Source organism: Chionomys nivalis, chromosome 19, assembly GCF_950005125.1.
Source record: "Chionomys nivalis chromosome 19, mChiNiv1.1, whole genome shotgun sequence".
NCBI classification, from domain to species: domain Eukaryota; kingdom Metazoa; phylum Chordata; class Mammalia; order Rodentia; family Cricetidae; genus Chionomys; species Chionomys nivalis.
The window spans coordinates 19,312,284-19,335,179 of record NC_080104.1 but is presented as its reverse complement, the minus strand read 5'-3'; the positions used below and the strand labels follow the sequence as shown (position 1 = coordinate 19,335,179).

Sequence of the window (22,896 nt, the reverse complement as noted above, 5' to 3'; positions counted from 1 at the left end):
GCAGATCAAGTCTGTACTGAAGACAATAGCATGATTGATTTATTGGATGAAATCTGTCCTTATGCCATTTCTAATTTGCCATCAGCTCTTGGACTACTAGAGATAGCTGACTGGAGAGTTTATGATTCAGTTTCCTCGTTTCATATGCAAGGAAACTGAAGGCCAAAAATAAAATCTATTTATGGAGAAGAGAGAGATGGGGCAGTGGATAGTGTTTGCTCCACATACATGAAGACCTGAGTTCAACCCCTAGTATGCATGTAAAAAGCCAGGCCCTGTAGTAAAGGCCTTTAATCCCTGTAGAGGGGAGATGGAGATGGAAACCTCTGGATTCTAGCTGAACCAGCAAGCTCCATGAGTTCCTCTATCAAAAATCTAAGGGAGAATGACAGAAGAAAACACTACAATCAACCTCTGTGCTTATATCTACATGTGCACACAGGTTTAAAAAGATATGGTATCAATGAAACGGTTTCCAGTTTCACTTCTTCAGGCTTTCCACTGCAAATGATTGTTTTTCTGTTTGGTTGGTTGGTTGGTTTTTGCTAATTTGAGCCTAGCTTCCTGGCTCTTTTTAGTGTTAATTTCAAGTTGTTTCAAGAACAGAGACTATTACCAGTATTGTATCCATCATACTCAGAAAGACTTATAATTAAGTGCGAGAGACATTAAGTTAATAATTATCTCTTACTTTATAATTTCACCCATCCCACTTGTTAGTGTACACAAAAGCATGCCCACTAGGATGACAGAAAGCATACTTAACATAAACTGAATGATCATAATTAGAAGGACATATTCACACACAAAGATGGCAGAGGTGTCCTATTTAGGCAGATTATACTTAGGGTTTTTATCTGCACACAATGAGTTCTGTAGATCTTTAATATAAAGTAATGATGGATTGACAGAGATTTTAGACATGAAGCTACCAAATGTCTTGCTGGGCAATCTTGCATATTAGCTTTCTATTCAATAACATTAAAACTAGATCAATGTATGAAACACGTGGTATTGTTACTAGTATTCTCGTCAGCGTTATTATAATTTTGAGACACAGTTCCATGGATTCCAGGCTGGCCTTCAACTCCGTACAATACAGAATAGTCAAGGATTCACTTGAGATCCTTCTGCCTTTGCCTCTTGAGTGCTATTATAAAAGACATGCACTGTAGGCACTGTAGGACTGGTCCTATGTGGTGCTGGGGATTGATTGAATACAGGGCTTTCTGCACACCAGGCAAGCACTCTACCAACTGAGTTATGTCTCCAGATCTACCCATTATTTTGTACAATTTAATATATGCTAGTAAGAAAAGGGGGAAAATACATGCTGGGACAACAGTCATCTTCTATTGTGTTCTGAGAGGTTACATAAGGAAGCTTTCATTGAATTGCACTTCTGTACATCTGAACAGTATGTAAATTATCCCTCATAAAATAAAACCATTATTAATAAAAATGATGGGCATGACTCACTAAAAACAAAGAAAAGCCCCTTGGGTATGCAACTGACCTTTTAATAATTTCAGACTTTTATAGGATCTTAACTACTAGTTGATATTAATAGAAGGAGGAGACATTTCTTCCCCATGGTAATCTTTTGGTAAACTAAAACTAAGTTACTTAAAGGATTTTTTTTTAAAAAGATGCATTGAAAGACTTTTTATTTGGGAATGGTATGGTGGATTGAACAAAATGTCTTCCATAAGTCTTGGACACTTCAACACATGTTCCATGGTTGGTGGTTGTGTGGTGAAGTTAGGAGTTATGGCCTTGTTAGAAAAAGTATGTCACTTGGGGCAAGCTCTGAGGTTTCAAAAGATTCCCCACCTCAAGTTAGCTCTGTCCGCTTCCTTTTGTGGCTCCAGCAGTGAGCGCTCCACTGCTGCTCCAGCAGCCTGCAGCCTGCAGCCTATTGCCTCTACTCTTCCATCATGGCCCCGAGCCCTCTAGAACCATACTTAATAATCAGCCAAATGAAAACAAACCCTTTATTTTATAATAAACCCAAACAAACCATAATAAACCAAACACCATAATAAACCAAAATAGACCCTTTCTTTTATAAGCTGCCTTGGCCATGGCGTTTTATTACAGCAATAGAAAAGTAACTAATATGAATGACTTATTTTTTTTTAGATTTCCAGATTTTAAAAATGTAACTTAATATCTAATCACACCACTTCCCTCTTTCCCTTTCTTCCTTTTGACCCATCCCATGTCCCCTCCCTTCACCTCCTCCCATGCTGCCCCCACTCCCTCTCATATTAATGGCTTTGTGATTTCAACTTACCCCAGTCAAAGTAGCTGAGGCCAACAAAATAACTGACAACAAACAACTCCTGGCAAGGATGTGGGGAGAGGGAAGCCCTCATTTATGCTGGTGGGAATGTAAACTTGCTGTGGGACAATGGTCTGTCCCCTGTCAACTGTATTTTAGTAAAACACTGATTGGCCAGCAGTCAGGCAGGAAGTAGAGGTGGGGCAAGAAAAATTCTGGGAAGAGGAAAGATTCAGTCTGCAGTTGTCACCCAGACAGGGAGGAAGCCAGACGCAGAGCAAGCAAGATGTGACTGCCTTGCTGAAAAAGGTACCAAGCCACATGGCTAACACAGACAAGAATTATGGGCTAATATAAGATATAAGAGTTAATAAGAAACGGGGAGCAGGTGGAAATTTTAATTAAAAAAGAATAAAAAGAAGAAAAAAAAGAGTTAATAAGAAGCCTGAGATACTAGGCCAATCGGTTTATAATTATTGTAGACGACTGCAGGACCAGGTAGGACAGAAACCTCAGTCAATATAAACTGGTGCAACTACTCTGCAAATCAGTATGGAGCCTCCTCAAAAACGCAAAAACAAATTTACTATATGACTCAGTTGCACCAATCCTCGGCATATGTCCAAAGAGTTCAATACCTATTCTGCAGACAATATTCCCTGCCAGGAGATGGAAACAATCTAATTATCCTTCAGCAGCTGAATAGATAATGAAAATGTGGCGCATATACATAATGGAATACGATGCAGCTATAACGAAGAGTGAAATCATGAAAGTTACAGATAAACAAGATGAACTAGAAAATAGTTGAGTGAGGTAACCCAGACCCAGAAAGATAAATGCTGTATTTTCTCTTTCATCTGTGGTTCTGAGCTCCTTATCTGGAGTAAACACAGAAACCAGGGATATATAAAAAGGACCATTTTGGGGGTGGGAGCTTAGAGAGGGGAATACAGATTATATGGAGGACCAATGGGATTAAAGGGAGGGGTACAGTTAGGGAAGGGGAGGGAGGTCAGTACAGGACAGTGAGGGACAAATAACAAGGATACTTGAGAAAGCCAAAAGATATCCCAAACTGTATACACAAATGTGTGTTACACACACACATACCTTAAATGAAGTTACACCACTTGAACCAACAATGCTACCCACAGGAGCCATAGACTGTCTAACAAAAGCTCCAGTCCCGGGCATGAAAAAAAACTCCTTTGGGATGGTTGGTTAGAGTACTCCAAGTGACTCCTAAAATAATAGGCTATTGCTATTGCCTTTTGTTGCCCCTCGGAGGTCGAAGGCAAGTGCCTATTGCTGAAGACAGCACACCCTTCAAACAGGACTTGGAAGAGTCCAGCTGGATCTAACCTGAAAACCTCCTTCCTGTGGCACAGGTTTCATAATACCAGAAAGTGTTAGCACAAGCTGACACGGGAGGGAAGTGACCGATAGTCCTACCCATCCGCGACTTCTATGAACCACAATGACCAACTTGGCAAGATACCACTAAAGGTGCAATACTGGCATTCATATCTTGGCGGTAACTAGTGCTCTTTTTATAAGGCGAGACAGCCTTTAACTTACCTGTGTGGAACATGGTGTTGAATGCCAACCTTTGTGTAGGAGCACGGAATGGTTCCTTGAGCTACACGCCCAACCAAGAGTTTTACTTCAGGCTCTTCAGTGGTCTGATATTTTTACAGTGTATTCAAGTAAGAAATGAGTCTTCAATGAAGTAACGTTTTCCGCCAACATTCAATTTCATTTTCTGCCCGAAATAATCTCAAAAGCCAATTTTCTGGAAAGATGCTGTTAAAGACAGCAACTTGGATATATTTTAAAAATTAAGCCGGGCGGTGGTGGTGCACGCCCTTAAGCCCAGCACTCGGGAGGCAGAGGCAGGCAAATCTCTGTGAGTTCGAGGCCAGCCTAGTCTAGAAGAACTAGTTCCAGGACAGGCTCCAAAGCTACAGAGATACCCTGTCTCAAAAAAAAAATTATTTGCTTTTATGTTTTAACACTCTATGGCTAAAAACTCTCTTTCTCTAACGTTTACTTTATTTTCCACGTAAGTCCAATGGGGCGCAAACTTGGGACCCTCAGTAAATTCTAACTGCCCAGCGGACGAAAAGGCCTACAGTCAAAAATGGTGGAGGGACCACAACTCCCAGAATGCAGTGCTTTCTAAATTTCCTGTTGCTCAATGATGGAGGGCGGGTCTTGAGTCTCCTCTCTGCTCCATTGGACAACCTTTCTATTAGGGAGGCGAAAGCGAGGCCAGCCCTCTCCAATCCAGGTACCGAGGGGAAGACCGGAACAAGAAGAACCTCGCTATCGGACAGTTGCAATCCGGAATTAGGGGGATCGGCCAATCATAACGCGTTTAGGCTCCCCGCGCCCTCCACCGTAAACTTCCGTGGCGGGAAAACTTGGGAAGGTTTCGCGCCAGGGCGGAGTCACGCGGGTTTTTTCGGCGGTGTTTTGCGGCTGGCGATTTCGGGGCAGCGGCATGGCGGGCACTGTAGTGCTGGACGACGTGGAGCTGCGGGAGGCGCAGAGAGACTACTTGGACTTCCTGGATGACGAGGTGATGCTCGGGCGGCCGGCCTGCTGGTGCTGGGACCCCGCGCATGACCCGGCCCGGCAGCTCGGGTGTCTGCTGGTGACTCGGCCCGGCTGATGGGGTCCCTGTAGTTAGCCTGGGCCCGGCGATTGGGGTCACCGCGGATGACCCAGCCCGGCTGAAGGGGTCCCTGTAGTTAGCCTGGGCCCGGCGGCTGGGGTCCCCGAGGCTAGCCTGAACTTGACTGATAGGGTTCAGTCCCTGATAAGTTTGCCGAGGGTCATGGCCTCTGGTGCTTCTTTTTGCTGTGAAACTTCCTGATTTCTTTTCTTCTAATTATTGCTATTATTCCTCCAAAACAGTATTTTTCCATGCCTTAAATTTGCATAAGTTAACTTTACATATGACTTTCATTATGAAATTTCATAAATCATTTTGACTGTATTCACGTCTCATCACCCCCTCTTCCCCTCTTTCATTTCCTTGCTCCCGCTGATCCCCTTCTTCTATTTTCATGTCTTTTTTTTTTTCTAAATGAGTCAATGAATTTTTCCCATGGGAGATGATTTTTAATTTTTATGTGATGATGTAGGTCGTCCCCAAGACCCTTTGCTTGCGGTCTTCCCCTGAGCTACATATTCTTCTTAAAACTTCTCTTGGTTAGTCGATAGAGTTTCCTTCAAAACCCTCTAGTTTGTCTCGTGAGGACCCAGCTTGCTCAAGGTCCGGTGTCAACAAATGGTCAAGCCCATCTTAGCAATTGGATGGAAAGGAGGAGGTGCTGCCCACAGGGTCCACCTAGGGCTGTGGCAACTTGTTCAGAGTGCTCAGATTTTAGTTACTGAGTTGCTACTGGGGGGTGGGGGGGGCGACTTCCACCAATCTGACTGTTTATTGATGTCAGACCAAAAGTATTTTGTGTGCAGGTAAAGTGAGGTTTCTGTGCAACCCAGAGTTTCAAGCTACAAGATGTTGATGAACACTGAAAGTTTGTCGATCAATGAAAAGCAATTTTAAGTTGAATTTTAAGAGTACTTAAAATTTACATTTTTATGTATGCTTGAAATATACATCATGATTTTGAAATAAGTCTGCAATCAGACATGTTAACATCAAGAATTTAAAATGCAGTTTTCATATTAGCGAGTTTTTTTTTTTCACTTACTGCTCTTTAAGAGGTAAGTCATTTTAAGTCCCAATTAAAATATCAATATATATTGATCATGACAGCATGGGATAGGGGATGCTGGGCAGGAAAAAAGGGCTGTATAGAGCCATTTGCTTCGTGGCAGCCATTTGAGACATGTGAGTACCAGTATGCTGGTATCCTTATATGTTACTTAATTGGTGGCCATTGTCATCTTCACTGGTGTTGACTTCGAGTAGCTCCCAATTCCCCACTTAGGACTTTTGAATAGCTTAGTGTTGATATCTTCTGACAGAAAATAGTATCCCCACAGTCAGTAACTGCTTTACAAATGGATCGGTCAGTGGTTAATAATGCGCTTTTGATGTAGACTGTGGTGTATTTTCCTTGTCCAGAAAGGTCTAGACCTCGTTCCATGATGGGGGAAGCCTTTATAACCTAGGGAAGACTATCCTGCAGCTGAAAGACAGAAGTATGTCACACCAAAGAATGAGAACCAGAAATGACCACCCTTCCTTCGTGTGATATGTCCTTAAGTACCCCAAGTTCTAGGCACAGCTGCAGACCCCATTGCTGAGCCTGCTTGTGTTCTGACTTCCACCGCTTTCCAGGTACCTTCTAATACTTCCCCGAATCCCTAGCTGGCTGTCACTTAGATTCAGGCCAGCTTTACCCTCATTGAACACTTCCCCCTCTTGCACCAGTTTTTGCAGATTCTCGCTGTAAACCCATCAGCTTGCTTGTTCTTTTGGTTGTTGCTCTTAAAATGGCCTTACTCTGTAGCCTCACTTGAACTCAGCGGTGATCCCTGCCTCAAATACCTGAGTGCTGGAATTGCAGTTGACCTCCAATGCCCCACCTGACTTCTAACTAAACAAAACTTTTCCTCTTTGTATTTCCTCCTGGAAGCTTTGGAAACCCAAGCTTGCTATCTCCTGGTAGGTTGTAGGTGAAATCCGAGACCAGAGAATGAGAGAAATTGGTAGTCACCAGTTTTGAATTTCAGTTTTGAATTTGAGTTGCGTAGCTGTTTTTGATATGTCATGATTGCTCCGCAGGAAGACCAGGGAATTTACCAGAACAAGGTCCGGGAGCTGATCAGTGACAACCAGTATCGGCTGATTGTCAGTGTGAACGACCTGCGCAGGAAAAATGAAAAGAGGGCTAACCGGTGAGTGGTGACAGGGTTTGCAGAGGAATGGCCTGCTTTTGGCTGAGAGAGGCATCGTCTTGTTTAGACCGGAACAGGCTTCCCTGGAAAGACCTGGAGTGCATGGTAGTCTCACAGAGAGGAGATGGTAGACATTTTGTTCTTAAGTGCTCCCATCTTCCGGCGTTTGCTGAGTACCATTTTTACATCTTAGAAGAACTGAAGTGAACGTCAGTTCGGATGTATTTCCTGAGTCTTATACAAAGTAGAAATGGGGTTTTCTTTCACTGCTCGTAATGACCTAAGACTGTTTCTTCTTGTTTCGAGGGTCAGTTTCCTGAACTCTGCATAATTAATGGTCCTTTGTCTTGGCCTTATGCAGCCTCCTGAACAATGCCTTTGAGGAGCTGGTTGCCTTCCAGCGGGCCTTGAAGGACTTCGTGGCCTCCATCGATGCTACCTACGCCAAACAGTATGAGGAGTTCTACATAGGATTAGAAGGCAGCTTTGGCTCAAAGCACGTCTCTCCCCGGACGCTCACTTCCTGCTTCCTCAGCTGTGTGGTCTGTGTGGAAGGCATTGTTACCAAATGTGAGTGGGTTGAAGGCTGTGCTGGGATCCTAAGGAAATGGTAGGATAGAGATGTAGGAGGTCCTGGAATCTGGAAGAGTTGTAGAGGGACTGGGGAACTTGTAGATTCAGAGAAGTGAAGCATTGACATTAAATGGTAGAATGTGGAGGACCTCAGGATCCACAATTGGGGGTTTGCGGGGGACTGGAAGTGACCACCAGCGGTAGCAGAACTGTTTCCGAAGCTGGAAGAGTCTGGCTCTTCCAAACTTACTGCAACCCCGAACTGTCCCTTAATCGACATCAGTGGTACTTAAGCTTTTACACGGATACATTGATACCCTTTGTGTAAATGTGAAGACGAATAAATGACAAGTGTTATTGAAATAGGTTAACATAATTGGAAGAACACAGTAAAGTCGTTGCATGGGTTGAGAGCCTTCCTTTGTCTGCCACTGTGTGACTTTATACCTACCTTTGCGTTCCCAGGCTCTCTAGTTCGTCCCAAAGTCGTTCGCAGTGTTCACTACTGTCCTGCTACTAAAAAGACCATAGAGCGACGCTACTCTGATCTCACCACTCTGGTGGCTTTCCCGTCCAGTTCTGTTTATCCCACAAAGGTGAGAACTTGCACCAGTTGGTCCTTGGGAGCTTGGAATCAAAGACGACTGTTTTAATTCCAGTAGTTGTAGAATGTCTGGAGTCTTTGTTCTAAAAGTAGATAATGTAAGGATTAATTCTGAAGACAGATGGGATACAAGATAAAGTTGAATATAGATATCCCACCAAAGTTAGGGATTAGAGAGTTGGATTAGTTGGTACTTGTTCTGTGAGCATGAGGACCTGGGTTCAAATCTCCAGCACCCAAGTAAAAGGCCAGACCTACCTGTGAATGCCTGCTAACCCAGCTGCCTTTGGAGAGAAGAGATAGATATTCCTAAAGGCTCCTTGCTAGCCGGCTAGCCTCGCTGAAACAGGATACCTGGTGCCGTACCTAATCTCCACGTGTATGAGTGTGTGCACCACACATACAGAATAAAATTGAGAAAAGTTGAATATAGAAGGCTGAAAAGGAGAAACATTGGGTGACAGGTATTTTAACAGAGTTGTAACAGAATTATATAATGTGCTTTCTAAAAGTAAAATGGAAAATGCTTCTATTATTTGATGCTATTGTATAATCTGATAGTTCAGTGGATTTAGGAAAAAGACGGTAAAAAGCATTCTTGAGAGTATTCAGGGAGAGAAAAATTGAAGATGACTTTCTTAGGGAGACGAGATCATTAATATCGATTACTTGATGTCTATACTCATTTAGTCACAGGATATCTCTTGGGAAGTAGAAAGTGCTCGCTCTTAGAAGCTGATAAGTACGTGAAGTTGTAGCACAGTCCCTGGCACATAGTGAACACTCAGTAAGCCCACCTTGGTTTTTGTGGTTTTCAGAACTTCACATATAATGGAAGCACACCTTAATGGTTTTTGTGGAAGATTAGTATATATTAGTATATTGTTATAATTATATATAACCTGTATATTATATAGCACATAATTATAACATGAATATGTAATCTACCATAAAATATATTAATATACAGCCGGGCGGTGGTGGCGCACGCCTTTAATCCCAGCACTCGGGAGGCAGAGGCAGGCGGATCTCTGTGAGTTCGAGGCCAGCCTGGTCTAGAAGAGCTAGTTCCAGGACAGGAACCAAAAGCTACAGAGAAACCCTGTCTTGAAAAATCACACACACACAAAAAATTAATATACAATAAAGATTAATAAACTATAATCAATACATAATGAATATTATAATTATATATTAATGTATAATTATAGCAGGTTAATATTGCAACACATTAATTATATTAATATGCAGTAATATTTGTATATTAATAATCACTTAATGATTTATTATATATAATTGTATTATAGCTATGCTATATGATTATAATACATGAATTAATAAACTATTATAGTTTCCATATATACGTAAAAACTCTTTAAGTGCATTATTTGAGATTTTATAAGCAGATAAATATATATAAATATTTACAAAAATATAAAATATAATTTATTTTATATATGCTCATATAACCAACATGTAAAGTGAGTAACAAACTTTCCAGCAAGTAGAAGTCCCTATTGAAGACTGTGCTGTCCTGGTGTCTACATAGTCATGGCTGTCCTAGAATTTACTGTGTAGTCCAAGCTGGCCTTGAACACAGAGAGAGCCACTTGCCTGTGCCTTTGAAGTGCTGGGATTAAAGGCGTGTAGACCACCATGCCTGGTAACCCTGTCCTCTTAACAGTAGGTGTTCTTGCCCAGTTGTTCTTATCCTTCCTGACGGTACAACCCATTAATACAACTCCTCATATTGTGGTGACCCCCAAATATAAAATTATCTCATTGCTGCTTCATAACTGTAATTTTGCTACTGTTATGAATTGCAGTGTAAAATTTGTGGTTTCAGGATGACCCCTGGTTTTAGGTGAGCCCTGCGAAAGGGTTGTTACTCCCAAAGGGCTCACAAGCCACAGGTTGCAAACGACTGCTTTTGCCTGTTTGCTGTGTACATGCTCTTGTGTTGAGCAGCCTTGGTGCAACATTGTGTATGACCAATCACAAGCGTGTATCAACATAGTTTTCATTGTGTGACTATGCCACATGTACTTACCTATGGGTAGTCTTTCATTTTGCTTGCTAGGACTGCTATAAGCAGTCAGTAGCTCTGGTGCATATTTCTCTTGGGTATTTCTTTAAAGTGGAAAAACTACGTGAGAGTTGGGCATGGTGGTGCACACAGCACTCAGGAGCCAGAGGTAGATGGATCTCTGAGTTCAAGGCCAGAGTGAGTTCCAGGACAGTGAGGGCTACACAGGGAAACCTTGTCTTGAAAAAAGAAAAAGGAAGAAAGAAGAAAAACTGCATCAAATTGTAATCACAGATTCAGCATCAGTACGGGGAGTCAGGATTTTGATTTAGGTGTTAGTACAGCCATGGTCCCATTGGTGAAAACTGACCCTTTCATTGCTTGGTTTGTTACTAATTCAGGGATCAGGCTAGAAAAGCTGTAAGTGATGCATACACTTTTATCATGACTCTAGCTGGTAAGGTTTCAAATTCTCTGGAAGATATTTTCCACATTAGGTGAATGCTACATTTTTGAGACAAGACTGAAATGACTTTTTCTGTGGCCTTTTTTTCTTTAGGATGAGGAGAACAACCCTCTGGAGACAGAGTATGGCCTGTCTGTCTACAAGGACCACCAGATCATCACCATCCAGGAGATGCCAGAGAAGGCCCCCGCTGGTCAGCTTCCTCGCTCTGTGGATGTCATTCTAGATGACGATCTGGTGGATAAAGTGAAACCCGGTGACAGGATACAGGTGGTGGGGACCTACCGCTGCCTTCCAGGGAAGAAGGGCGGCTACACGTCAGGGACCTTCAGGTAAGGATCTGCTGTGCTGTGGACTCTTTGCAGCACCGTTGGCAGTTTCTGTTCCAGCAGTACTTAACTGGTGGATAGTGTGCACTGCCTGCTAGTAGGATGGCCCGATTCTAGTACCTCCTCCTTCTCATACAGCACTGGGAATGTTGGCTGTCCTAGAGCAAACATGGAAGTCACTGGTGACACAAATACAGCCTTGGGACCAGCCTCGCCTAGGATTCCCATCCCGCCTCCTTTCCATCCACACTTGTTTGTTGGGCATACCATCCTCACTGTGGCTCATGGACAAAGAGCGCATCTATGTTCAGGAACCCCCCCCTCCCATATTCTGGTTTAGTTTAATAGACCAAGAACTCTTAGTGGTGCTGGGGTCCAGCGGGCTTCCTCTTGCTCTGCTGCAGGACTGTCCTGATAGCCTGCAATGTGAAGCAGATGAGCAAGGACGTGCAGCCTGCATTCTCTGCTGATGACATAGCCAAGATCAAGAAGTTCAGTAAAACCCGTTCCAAGGTCGGTGAAGAGTGGGGTGGGTTTGGGGTGGGTTTGGTTTGAAAGTGTTGTGTCTTGTGTGGCCATCTTTGTGCTACATCTGGAAGAAGGTGGGATTTTATTTATTACTGAAGTATTTGTTATTAGCACCTAGTTTTGTTGTGACTGGTAAGTTAAGGGTGTTTTTGCCATTTGATTGGTAACACTTGTTCTGTTTGCTCGGCTCTCCAGTTAAACCTAATGCAAATAAGAGTGTAGCAGTTAAAATATCAGTGTACCATTGAGCCTTTCATATAACTGGTTTAGTTCTCCTGTGGAGCCAGTCTCATGTAGCCCGGGTGTCCCTGAACTCCTGATTGTCTTGTGTACACTACCATCTGTGCTTTTACTTCTTATTTTGGAATAAAAAGAGTTTGTATTTTCTGTGGGCTCCAGAAACCCTACTGGGTCTCATCAGGCTTTTTATTCTGGTTCTTCCTCCTGTAGGATGTGTTTGACCAGTTGGCCCGCTCATTGGCTCCTAGCATTCATGGGCATGACTATGTCAAGAAGGCAATCCTCTGTTTGCTCCTGGGAGGGGTGGAGCGAGAGCTCGAAAATGGCAGCCACATCCGTGGAGACATCAATATTCTTCTTATAGGTAGGTGCTGGGGACGTGTTTTATATATATGGAGGCTTTTTTACCTTGAGGAGTGGGCTGTAAAAACGTGTGTATATAAGATTGTACCTTCTATGGCTGATCATATTTCAGTTCCATCAAAGTACAGAAGGCTAAAATGGATGTTTTTAAAAATGATCCCTGAAATTCTTGATGTATTATACCTAGACTGCATTCTGAGAATGGGAAAAAGGAAAGAAGTAACATCAGGTTACTGTGGAACTTAGCCAGGAAGTGTGCTGCAGAAGCAGAATTTGCTGGGGTATGTGGGAACTTTCCTCGAGGTTCACCACTGCCTTGTTTTATAGGTGACCCCTCTGTTGCTAAATCCCAGCTTCTGCGGTATGTGCTTTGCACCGCTCCCAGAGCCATTCCCACCACTGGCCGGGGCTCGTCTGGAGTGGGTCTCACGGCTGCTGTCACTACAGACCAGGAAACAGGTAAGGGCATGAGGCTTCCTGGCCGAGGCCCAGCATGAGTGTGAACAGACTCTCCAGGCTGGCTGTGGGTGCTGGCTTGTGTTGAAAGCTTAGTGAGGTGTGTTTGTTGTAAGACCAAAGCTCTGGCAAAGTGGGTCAGTTATTGAAGGCTTTAGATCTCTGTTGCTAAACATGTCTTCTAGAAGATGGCTTGAATGATGGCAAAGGGGAAAACAATTTAGGAGGAAGGTAAAAATGAAATTGGGGGAAAGACTTGAAGAGCAGTAAAGGACAGTGGTTGGCTGTCTCTGAGGGAGATGAGCGAAGCGAGTGCAGTTGAGAGAGGCTCCTGTGAGGGAGGGCTCAGCAAGACTCAGGGTGCAGCTGAGAAGTAACACTGCCTGGTTTCCTGTGAAGTCCCACAGCTGAGGCTCTTTACTGTGTTCTCGCACACTGTGGTGATAGGCGCCTCGGAAAAAGACCCGGATCCTTCTCTGTCCTATAACTTAGACCGTGCCATGTACATTTACCTCTTCTGTTCCCAGGGGAGCGTCGCCTGGAAGCTGGTGCCATGGTCCTGGCTGACCGAGGAGTTGTTTGCATCGATGAGTTTGACAAAATGTCTGATATGGATCGTACAGCCATCCACGAGGTGATGGAGCAGGGTCGAGTGACTATTGCAAAGGCTGGCATTCATGCTCGGCTGAATGCCCGCTGCAGTGTTTTGGCAGCTGCCAATCCAGTCTATGGCAGGGTAAGTGGAATCTGGCCTATGACCTCTATTCTTGGATTAATTTGGTTTTGCCTAATAACTGGACTGAGAGGTTTATTATAGGGGAATGGTAAATCAAAAACAACTCTCCTTGTTACTCTTCTTGGGTTATTAGCAGTCATTCTTCCCAGTTCTGTATAACAGAATAACTTGTGTATGCATGTCTGTGCCTGCATGTGTGTAGGCCAGAGGTCAATGTTGGGTGTCTTCCTCTATCATTCTCTACCTGAGTTTTTGACATAGGGTCTGGGAGTGAACCTGGATTTTGCTGTTTGGCTGCTGGCTAGCCATAAAGGTGACATTAGGAAACCTTCAAGAGTATTTTCTGTGGATAGGTCATTATGCTTTTGTAATGTTAGGAGAGAGACTTTGCATGTGCAGTAATAGCAGTCCACCTCCTAGATGCTCTCAGATCTGAGCCGTGCTCTTTGGGGCAGTGTTGGTGTGGAGTGGTGACAACACATACAGTGAGATGCACGTGTGTGCTGGGAAGAAGGCTATGTTGAAGTTGTGTGGAGTGGCTGAGCTAGCACTGTCAGAGACTACTCACAATCATCCTATGCTTGGTTTTCATTCAACTCATGCTCATCGAGCATCCAGAAACCTGCTCCTAAGGAGAGGTTTTGTGAATCTCCTGATGTTGAGTGTTAGATCCATAGTTAAAGGAAGCTGTGATGTATGTGTATGTTTATTTATTTATTTTGTTTATCGGGATGGGGTCTCTGTGTAGCCCTAACTGTCCCGGAACTTAACTGTGTAGACCAGGCTGGTCTCGGACTCAGAAGGCAGAGGCAGGCAGATCTCTGTGCATTCAAGGTTGTCCTTGTTTATATAGTATGTTTTAGGATGGCCAGGGCTACACAGAAACCCTGTCTGAAAACAGAACAGAAATTTCGTTTTGTGTGCAGCATGCATGTGAGGGGCAGAGGACAGCTAAGAGGAGTCATTTCCCTCCAGCCGTATTGATACACTGATCCTGAGGATTGAACCCAGGACCTCACACGTGCTAGGCAAGGACCACTGAGCTATATTCCACTATGTATTTTCTGCTTGTCTGCTGTATTTTATGTGGGCTAACCTTACATTCCCACCCCCAGATTGATTTGCCCTTGATGTCCTTCCTACTGATGTCGCCTCTACCTGATTGTCTCCTTGTGTTCTCCAGTATGATCAGTATAAGACTCCTATGGAGAACATTGGGCTGCAGGATTCGCTGCTGTCACGATTTGACCTGCTCTTCATCATGCTGGATCAGATGGATCCTGAACAGGATCGGGAAATCTCAGACCACGTCCTTAGGATGCACCAGTACAGAGCCCCAGGGGAGCAGGATGGGGATGGTGAGAACATGGAATAGCATGAGTGGCTTGTGGAAGAGGTCCTGACGGATCCCCCCCGCCCCATACCTTTGGCCCAGCCCCAGGCCTTTGGCCGTTCCATCTTGGGCTAATGTCTCTGTCTTTCTCCCTTACTTTACTACTCACTGGGGTTGAGTGTCTGTTCATTTTGCATTCTGCTGTATTTCTCAGCATCTTATGGGTGTCTTCTGATTTGTGAGGTCCACATGTCTGTTTCCTCCTGAGTCTTTGGCTATAAAAGAGGCGAGTTCACTTGGCTGAAACTTTTTAATCTCCTTTTTCTCAATTTGTGTTTCCTAGCTTTGCCGTTGGGTAGTTCAGTGGATATCCTGGCCACAGATGATCCCGACTTTGCCCTGGATGACCAGCAAGATACCCAGATTTATGAGAAGCATGATAAGCTTCTACATGGGAGCAAGAAGAAAAAGTAAGCACCCCTCTTAACTTCTCTTAAGAGAACCTGAGCTGTTGACACACTAGGTTTTCTTTTCTGGGTCTGCATGTAAACCATCTGTCTTAGCCAGTTGCCTTGCATGTGTCTGGGGTGATTTAGCTCAGGGTCAGATCTTTCCTGAGATAGCAAGTTTTGACCGAGCCAGGCATGGTTCACACTTAATCGGTCCTCATAGGTGCCCTTGTTCTTTGTGGTAGTTTATGGTGACTGTTAGTAGGTAGCAATCAGTCTTGGAGAGTGAATTTGAGTAGAAGAGACTTGATTGGGCCTCAGAGTATATGTGAACTCTGGTAGTTCTGTTTGGTCATGCTGTAGAAAGAAACATAATTGTGCTGAATTTGAGTTGACTTTTTTTTCTCTTGAGTCAGTATTCCCACCTACAAAATGTGGCTGGTGTCAGATGTGGTGGTACATACTTTAATCTCAGCACTCAGGAGGCAGAGGCTAGTGGATTTCTGTGAGTTCGAGGCCAGCCCAATTACACAATTGAGTTTCAGACCAGATATTGATAGATAGTGATACTATTTCCAAAAATGGGGGGCAAGGGTCTGGAGAGATGGTACAGTGTACAAAGGCAGTTCCAGAGGACCTGTGTTCACTTTCTGGCACCCACATAGCAGTTTACAATGTTCTGTAACTCCAGTTTCAGGGGATTCTCTTCTGTCCTCCATTGGACACAGGCACACAGACATACATGCAGGCGATACCTCATGCACATACCATTAAAATAAATCTCAAAAAAAAAAATAAGACTTGTAATACCAGAATGTCTTCTTCCCTAGATTACCCGAGTTACAGATAACACCTGAGGTTGAACAGACGATGCTTGAAATGCTTTATGTGTGTCCCTGTGATGGTGGTGGGCTCTAGGCTTCATCTCTGCACTACCATTGGTCCTTGCCTTCTCTGAGAGCTTAAACCATTGCCCAAGATGGGTTAGGAAAATGACGTGCATTCTCTTGGATCCAGGGAGAAGATGGTGAGTGCGGCTTTCATGAAGAAATACATCCATGTGGCCAAAATCATTAAGCCTGTCCTGACACCAGAGTCTGCAGCCTACATTGCAGAAGAATACTCGCGCCTGCGCAGTCAGGACAGCATGAGCTCAGATACTGCCCGGGTGAGCGCACAGGGAGTTGTGGTCCCGAGGTCCTCCTAGAATGAGAGGGCAGGAGTTCCTGCTCTCTGGGAATGTAGGGAGTTCTTTTTTTTTTTTTTTTTTAATAATTTATTTTCATTTTATGTGCGTTGGTGTTTTTCCTTTGGTCTGCATGTATGTCTGTGTGGAAGCTGGAGTTATAGACAGTTGTAAGCTGCCACATGGATGCTGGGAATTGAACCTGGGCCCTCTGGAAGAGCATCCAGCATTCTTAACCACTGAGCCATCTCTCTAGCCTCCAAAATTTGTTTCTATTTCTTTTTGATTTTTCAAGACAAGGTTTCTCTGTGTATCCCTGGCTGTCCTGGAACTTCCTCTGTAGATCAGGCAGGCCTCTAACTCACAGAGATCCACCCGCCTCTGCCTCCCAAGTGCTGGGATTAGAGGTGTGTGCTGCCACCAACACTACCCAGCCACATTCCTGTTCAGAACCTGGAATTGTTAACTTGACTGTCCTTCCTGGTCTGAAGAGCTTTGTTAACACACATTTAATTATCTCTTTTCTGGAGAAGGTGAAAACCAAGACCTCAGATGTAGTGAGAATCTCCCCCGGTGAACCCTGGCTAGATTCCAGGGAGTGACCTCGTCTCCACTCTCACATGCAGTGGGAAAGGAACTGAGGGTTCAGGCTTGAGGAGGAGGCAGAAAGGTAGATAGCAAGATCATATATTTATCACGTACCCAGTATGGTAATTAGAAGAGCATGGGCGTGAAGGGCTATTTTGAGTCCAGATGTGAAGAGAAGTAGGTTTTGCTAATGAAAGTCTCTAGAGTGGTGTGAATGTCAGCGATGCTCCGAATAGCTAGAAGTTGAGCGCTGGTGATTCACAGCAGTATAGCGGCCCTTGAATTTATCTGTATCTTCCAGGGACAGTATAGTTCATACAGGACTAAAAGGAGAGAGTCCACAGTTAAAGCCCTGCTTCTGTGACAGACCTAACTGTTCCCTAATACGTGTTCTGTCTCTGGGTTCTATTGGTACTTTCCTCCCCCCTCTGCCTGTGACAGCATGCTCAGGACATCACTGCGTCTTAGAACAAGTTCTTACTTAGCTTAAACCTGCTCCCCCACGGCTCTCCATGGGTTCCCTAGGGATCACAGGTCATTTGTTTCCATACTAAATAGCTCCTTTCTTTAGCCCCACTCTTCCCCGTGCAGGAACTGTTTCAGTGCGTCTGTGTCGAGGACCTGCTCACTGGAGCAAGAATTGAGTGCTATTGTTAGTATGTTGTCCTGGTTGGTCCCTCAGGTTGGATTGTCTAGCTCTGTTAGTGCACCAGACTCTTGCGTGACACCGAAATTGGATCTTAGAGTGTCTAAACTCCAAACTCATGGTGTTCCACATTCCCTCAGAAGTAATTTTCTCCTGTTTCCTTCACTAGACATCTCCAGTTACGGCGCGAACGCTGGAAACCCTGATCCGGCTGGCCACAGCCCATGCAAAGGCCCGTATGAGCAAGACCGTGGAGCTGCAGGATGCAGAGGAAGCTGTGGAGCTGGTTCAGTATGCTTACTTCAAGAAGGTGAGCTTTCAGGGAGCCCCTCGGAAGAGGAGGCAGAAAGTGTAAGCCAGACGGGATGGAGGACACCTGGAGAACAAGGCCCTCTAAATCAGCTGTGTAAAGGGCATGCGAGATCCCAGAGACTGAAGCAGCAAGTACAGGGCCTGCAAGGGTCTGCACCAGGATCTCTGCATAAGTGTTACAGCTCTCAGTGTAGTATTTTTGTAGGACTCCTGAGTACTGAATGACTGGGTCTCAGACTCGCGGACCTTTTCTCGGAAACTCTTCCTTCTATTGCTTTGCCCTGTCCAACTTCAGTATGATGGTTTTGTTTTAGCTTGTTATATTTTATTTTGTCATGTGTGATTGTTGTCTCTGAGAAGCCTGTTCTTTTCTAGTGAGAGACAGAGAGTGGATCTGGGTGGGAGGGAGGTGGGGAGGAACTGGGAGGAGCAGAGGGAGAGGAAACTATAATTAGGATATATTTTGTGAAAAAAAATTATTTTTAATAAAGGGGGAGAAAATAAGGTAAATAAGGTAAGCCTTGTCGCTGTTGCTGTTGTTCATCTGAAGAGTTGTAGACCTCAGAGATTTAGAACTATGGTTCTGCCATCCTTTTCCTGTTTCTCTCTCCTTACAAAGTCGGGAGCTATGTTGAATTTCAACTAAATACCTGGTCTATAAAGAAATGATTATTCTCCCCCTAACCGTAATGATTTGGACACCCCCCCCCCCCAAACATGCCTTTTTACTCAGTGAACCTGAGTACCTGCTGTGACAGGCTTCCTGGTGTTGGTGAAAGGCTAAAAGCTTCCCCTGCCCCTGGTCCTGGGATGTGGACTGGGGGAGGACAGAGAGATAAGTCTTAGATACTTGGAAGTCATCTCTGCTGGTGATGCAGAAGAGACTCAAGGTTCCTTACTGAGTTTTGCACCAATGACGTCCATTGGTTTGGTTTTAGGTTCTGGAGAAGGAGAAGAAACGTAAGAAGCCAAGTGAGGATGAGTCAGACCTGGAAGATGAAGAGGAGAAGAGTCAGGAAGACCCCGGACAGAAGCAGAAGAGGTACGGTGGGGCAATGAGAAGTGAGACAAGAAGCTGTCGGGGTGGAGAGAGTCTAATTGTTGGCGGCGGGTTCCTCACTGCCCTGCAGGGTTTCAGAGGAAGGTTGTTGGGCACAGGAGTTGGAGGAGAGCCTCTGTGTTGTTCAGGATGGTTTCCTGTAAGGGATGCTGAGTAGCAGAAGTGATGCCATCATTAGGTCATCAGATGTTCTTAAGGCAATTTTTCCCCTCCTGCACCATCAGGCTGGTATCAGGGACCCAGAGCACTGGGTAGCAGGCCCTGGAGAATGTCTTTCAGGAAATACAGTGCTTTGGTCAGGCCTGAGTGATTCCGATGTTTCTTGTTGGTTGTGCATTGTTCTGGTGTGCATGTGGTCAGAGCCCCAAAATGGAGCTCCCTGAAGCCGTGTCAGTTTCTTGACTGCTATGGTTATTTCAGGAGGAGGACCGATGCTACAGATGGGGAGTCCTATGACCCTTATGACTTCAGTGAAGCCGAGAAGGAAATGCCTCAAGGTGAGTGAGCATGCCTTGTGATCTTCCAGCTGCAGTCTATGCTGCCTCTTCTTGTGAGCTCTCATTGACTTTCCAAGAGACCCTGTGACCATGACGTTTGTCTCAAGAGTGCCTTGGGAAACCCAGTGCAAACTTAAGAAAAGAAACTTGACTTAGCTGTTGGCTTCCTCCTTTATTTTATGTGACCCTTTGCCATGCCTGGTTTAAGCATCCCGGATAATGCATTGAGGGTCTCCTGCTTCACTCAGTTCCTCTACCCATGGGGGATTTCCCTGTATTTATTATCCTGCCCGGCCCTGTAAGAACCGTGGGAGGCAGCAAGACAGGGAGGGTGTGGCTTCTCAACGTTGCTGGAAATGGCTTCACCTTGCTGTCTCCCCCACCCTTGCATTGCTCCCCTGAAGTGTACACTCCAAAGACCGACGATTCTCAGGAGACCACGGAATCCCAGAAAGTGGAGCTGAGCGAGTCCAGGTGAGTCATCTGCTCGTGCTTGGGAATTCCTGCTGATGGGGGACCAGCTTCCAGGCAGAGTGCCAGCCGCCTCAGTCGAGCTGAGCTAGAACCCCAAGGGCTTTACAACACTCCACTGCTCCAAAGGCCAGGCTCACAAAGTCAGGCCAGTGTCTGAACGCCTGTGACAGTTGCAGTTCTCGGCCAGTTTTCTGTACTTTCTTTGTGGAAATTAAGTTGTTACTTTTAAATCAAGAAGAAGTGGCTTAATTCACCAAGGACAAATTTTGATTTATATCTTAGCTTTGGCTTCTTGTAATTGTGTCTTTTTGATTTGACACAGATTTTCACTAGGGCTTCGAAAAATATTTTTCACCCTGAAATTTAATGTTTACTGGACACCAAAGAAACTCCATAGCTAAGGCTAATTTGTTAGGAGATACAGAACACCATGCAGTCAAACGTAGAAAAATATTTACAGAGGAACACTAAAACCGGTTGTAATTCTATGCTCCGGAAACTGTCACTGAACCCTGTGCTTTCTGGGTCGACTCAGATTTCCAGGGGGTGCTGTGTGTAGAGTCTTTGGTTTTAAAACACTTCACTATACACAGCAGACTGGCCTTAAACTCAGATTCCCCTTGCCCCTGCATCCTGAGTGCTGGGATTAAAGACATGTGCCCCCTCACCTAGTTTGATGTATAGACTTTTTGGGTTTCTCTGCATAACAGCCATGGCTGTCCTGGAACTCATTTTGTAGAGTCTCGAACTCACATAGATCAGTCTGGCTTTGCCCCCCAAGTGTGCACCACCACTGTCTGGTAATATATAGATTCTTAAATCAGCTCTTGAACGGCATTGAGGTGGCTCCTTGCTACTCCATTTACGGTGAATTAGGTTTGTTGCACGGCACATCCGTGAGGTATGGTAAGGTTCCTAGACTGGCGGAGAGGTGTGGGCTCTTTAATTACTGTGAATAAACTGTCCCTCAGATACTGTGCCAGCCGATCTACTGTGTGTGTGCAGGGTTGCCGGTCTCGTCAACAGTCTCCAGGCTTCACCGGCCCCCTCATGTTCGACTTGCAGGAAGCTCTGTGAGCAGTGTAGGTTAGCGTTAAAGAGAGCTGCTTAAACTGTTGGGAGAACACTAATGTTAATGCTTCATATCTAAGCTTTCCATAGAGCTTCAGGTTTGTGTTGATCATTTTGTTTAAGACTTGGTCTTACCATGTGGTACAGACTGCTTGTGAATTTAGGGTTCCTCCAGCCTCAGCTTCCTTAGTGCTGCTATTGCATAGGTGCTGCAGTGTGCCTGGCTTCTCTGCTCATGGTTTTCCTCTCTTGGGCAGGTTGAAGGCTTTTAAGGCAGCCCTCTTGGATGTGTTCCGAGAAGCTCACGCGCAGTCTGTGGGCATGAGCCACCTCACAGAATCCATCAATCGGGATAGAGAAGAGCCCTTCTCCTCAGAGGAGATCCAGGCATCACTGAGCAGAATGCAGGATGACAACCAGGTCATGGTGTCTGAGGGCATCATCTTCCTTATCTAAGCAGGGCGTGTCTGAAGTCCCTTCTGCCAAGAACTGCCCTGTCCCCGCCGGTGTCTCCATTCTCCAGTAACTGTTTAGTGATGGAAGCTGCGGAACGTGGGTGATGAGGCTGTCAGAACCTGCTGGACGCTCTGAGAATGGCTGCTGCTGTGGGCTAGAGCGGGGAGAGGGCGGGGGCCAGGACTCTGGTCACACACCTTCCGGCCTTAAACGATGGAAGTTATCGCAGGACTTGTTGGCTTTGGGGGCACAACTGTTTTTTGTGTTTATTGCTTGTGTTTTTAATTCCTCCGCCACCCCCAAGCACTTTAGGACAAGCCTTGAGGTCTGTTTGCCAGAGTGGCTTGAGCAGATCACAAAGGTGGATTGGAGAAAGCTTTCTTTGCAGTCAAATTAGACTAAAACGTAATATGTGTTGTTGACCTAAGTATCCGAGATATTGGCACCCAGTAAATAGAACTATTTTATACATGTGGATTTTGTATTCTGTGCTTTAAAAATAATAACTGTGTGTGTGTGTGTGTGTGTGTGTGAGAGAGAGAGAGAGAGAGAGAGAGAGAGAGAGAGAGAGAGAGAGAGAGAGAGAGAGAGAGAGAGAGAGCTGGAGCTGGGACATGTATTGTGTGGGGGTCAGTGGGCATCTCGTGTGTGTTGGTTCTCATCTACCATGTGGATCCTAGGGATCCAACCCAGGTACCAGTCTTTGCAGCAGGCACCTAGGCACCTTTACCCTCTGAGCTGTCTCTTAGGCCCCAGCCTCCTTGAAGATTTTTTTTTCTTTTTAACTCCATTATAAAAACATTCCAAATGAAATCATACGCTGACCAACCTGGTCTATAGAGTGAGTTCTAGGATAGCCAGGGCTACAAAGAGAGACCCTGTCTTGAAAAATACAGCAAAATAAATAAATAAAAATCACACACTGAAATTAGACCCAAAGACTATACAGCTCAGTGAACTTCTCTACCTTCAGAGTAGCCATCGGAAAGGGAGGCTGTGGAGGTCACCTGAATTCTATGCTTTCACTACTGAATTTATTTTTATGCACTTAATCCACCACCAACAAAGAAAACGTCATGGCAGAGTTAAACTAGAAAGCACTCATGCGTTAGTCCTCCCATGATTCAGCATCCAGTCTTTTGTTCTCTTGTCCACATGTTACACTGTACTGACAAGGTTCCATATGTGAGGGACATGTCGTATGTGCTTGTTTTTCCAAGGTTATGATGCCACTTAAGTATTCTATGTGTTCCTACAAATTTTATGATTGCTTTTTCTTAGAGTTGAGTGCTACTTTATTTTTTATATATATCTCAGATTTTGTTTATTCGTCTGTTGATG

At 44.7% G+C, this 22,896-nt stretch overlaps 1 protein-coding gene across 1 annotated transcript; it reads left to right on the top strand.

Moving 5' to 3' along the window:
• The first annotated feature begins 4,592 nt into the window (after nt 1-4,592).
• On the top strand, nt 4,593-22,019 carry Mcm3 (minichromosome maintenance complex component 3). Its single transcript, XM_057751015.1, has 17 exons — nt 4,593-4,868; nt 7,050-7,162; nt 7,524-7,732; nt 8,201-8,331; nt 10,925-11,163; nt 11,565-11,673; nt 12,139-12,292; nt 12,619-12,750; nt 13,275-13,483; nt 14,667-14,841; nt 15,160-15,286; nt 16,283-16,433; nt 17,855-17,995; nt 18,936-19,039; nt 19,478-19,554; nt 19,959-20,028; nt 21,357-22,019. Exons 1-17 carry the CDS (start codon nt 4,791-4,793, stop codon nt 21,553-21,555), a joined length of 2,418 nt encoding a protein of 805 aa, XP_057606998.1. The 5' UTR covers nt 4,593-4,790; the 3' UTR covers nt 21,556-22,019.
• The last annotated feature ends 877 nt before the right edge of the window (nt 22,020-22,896 follow it).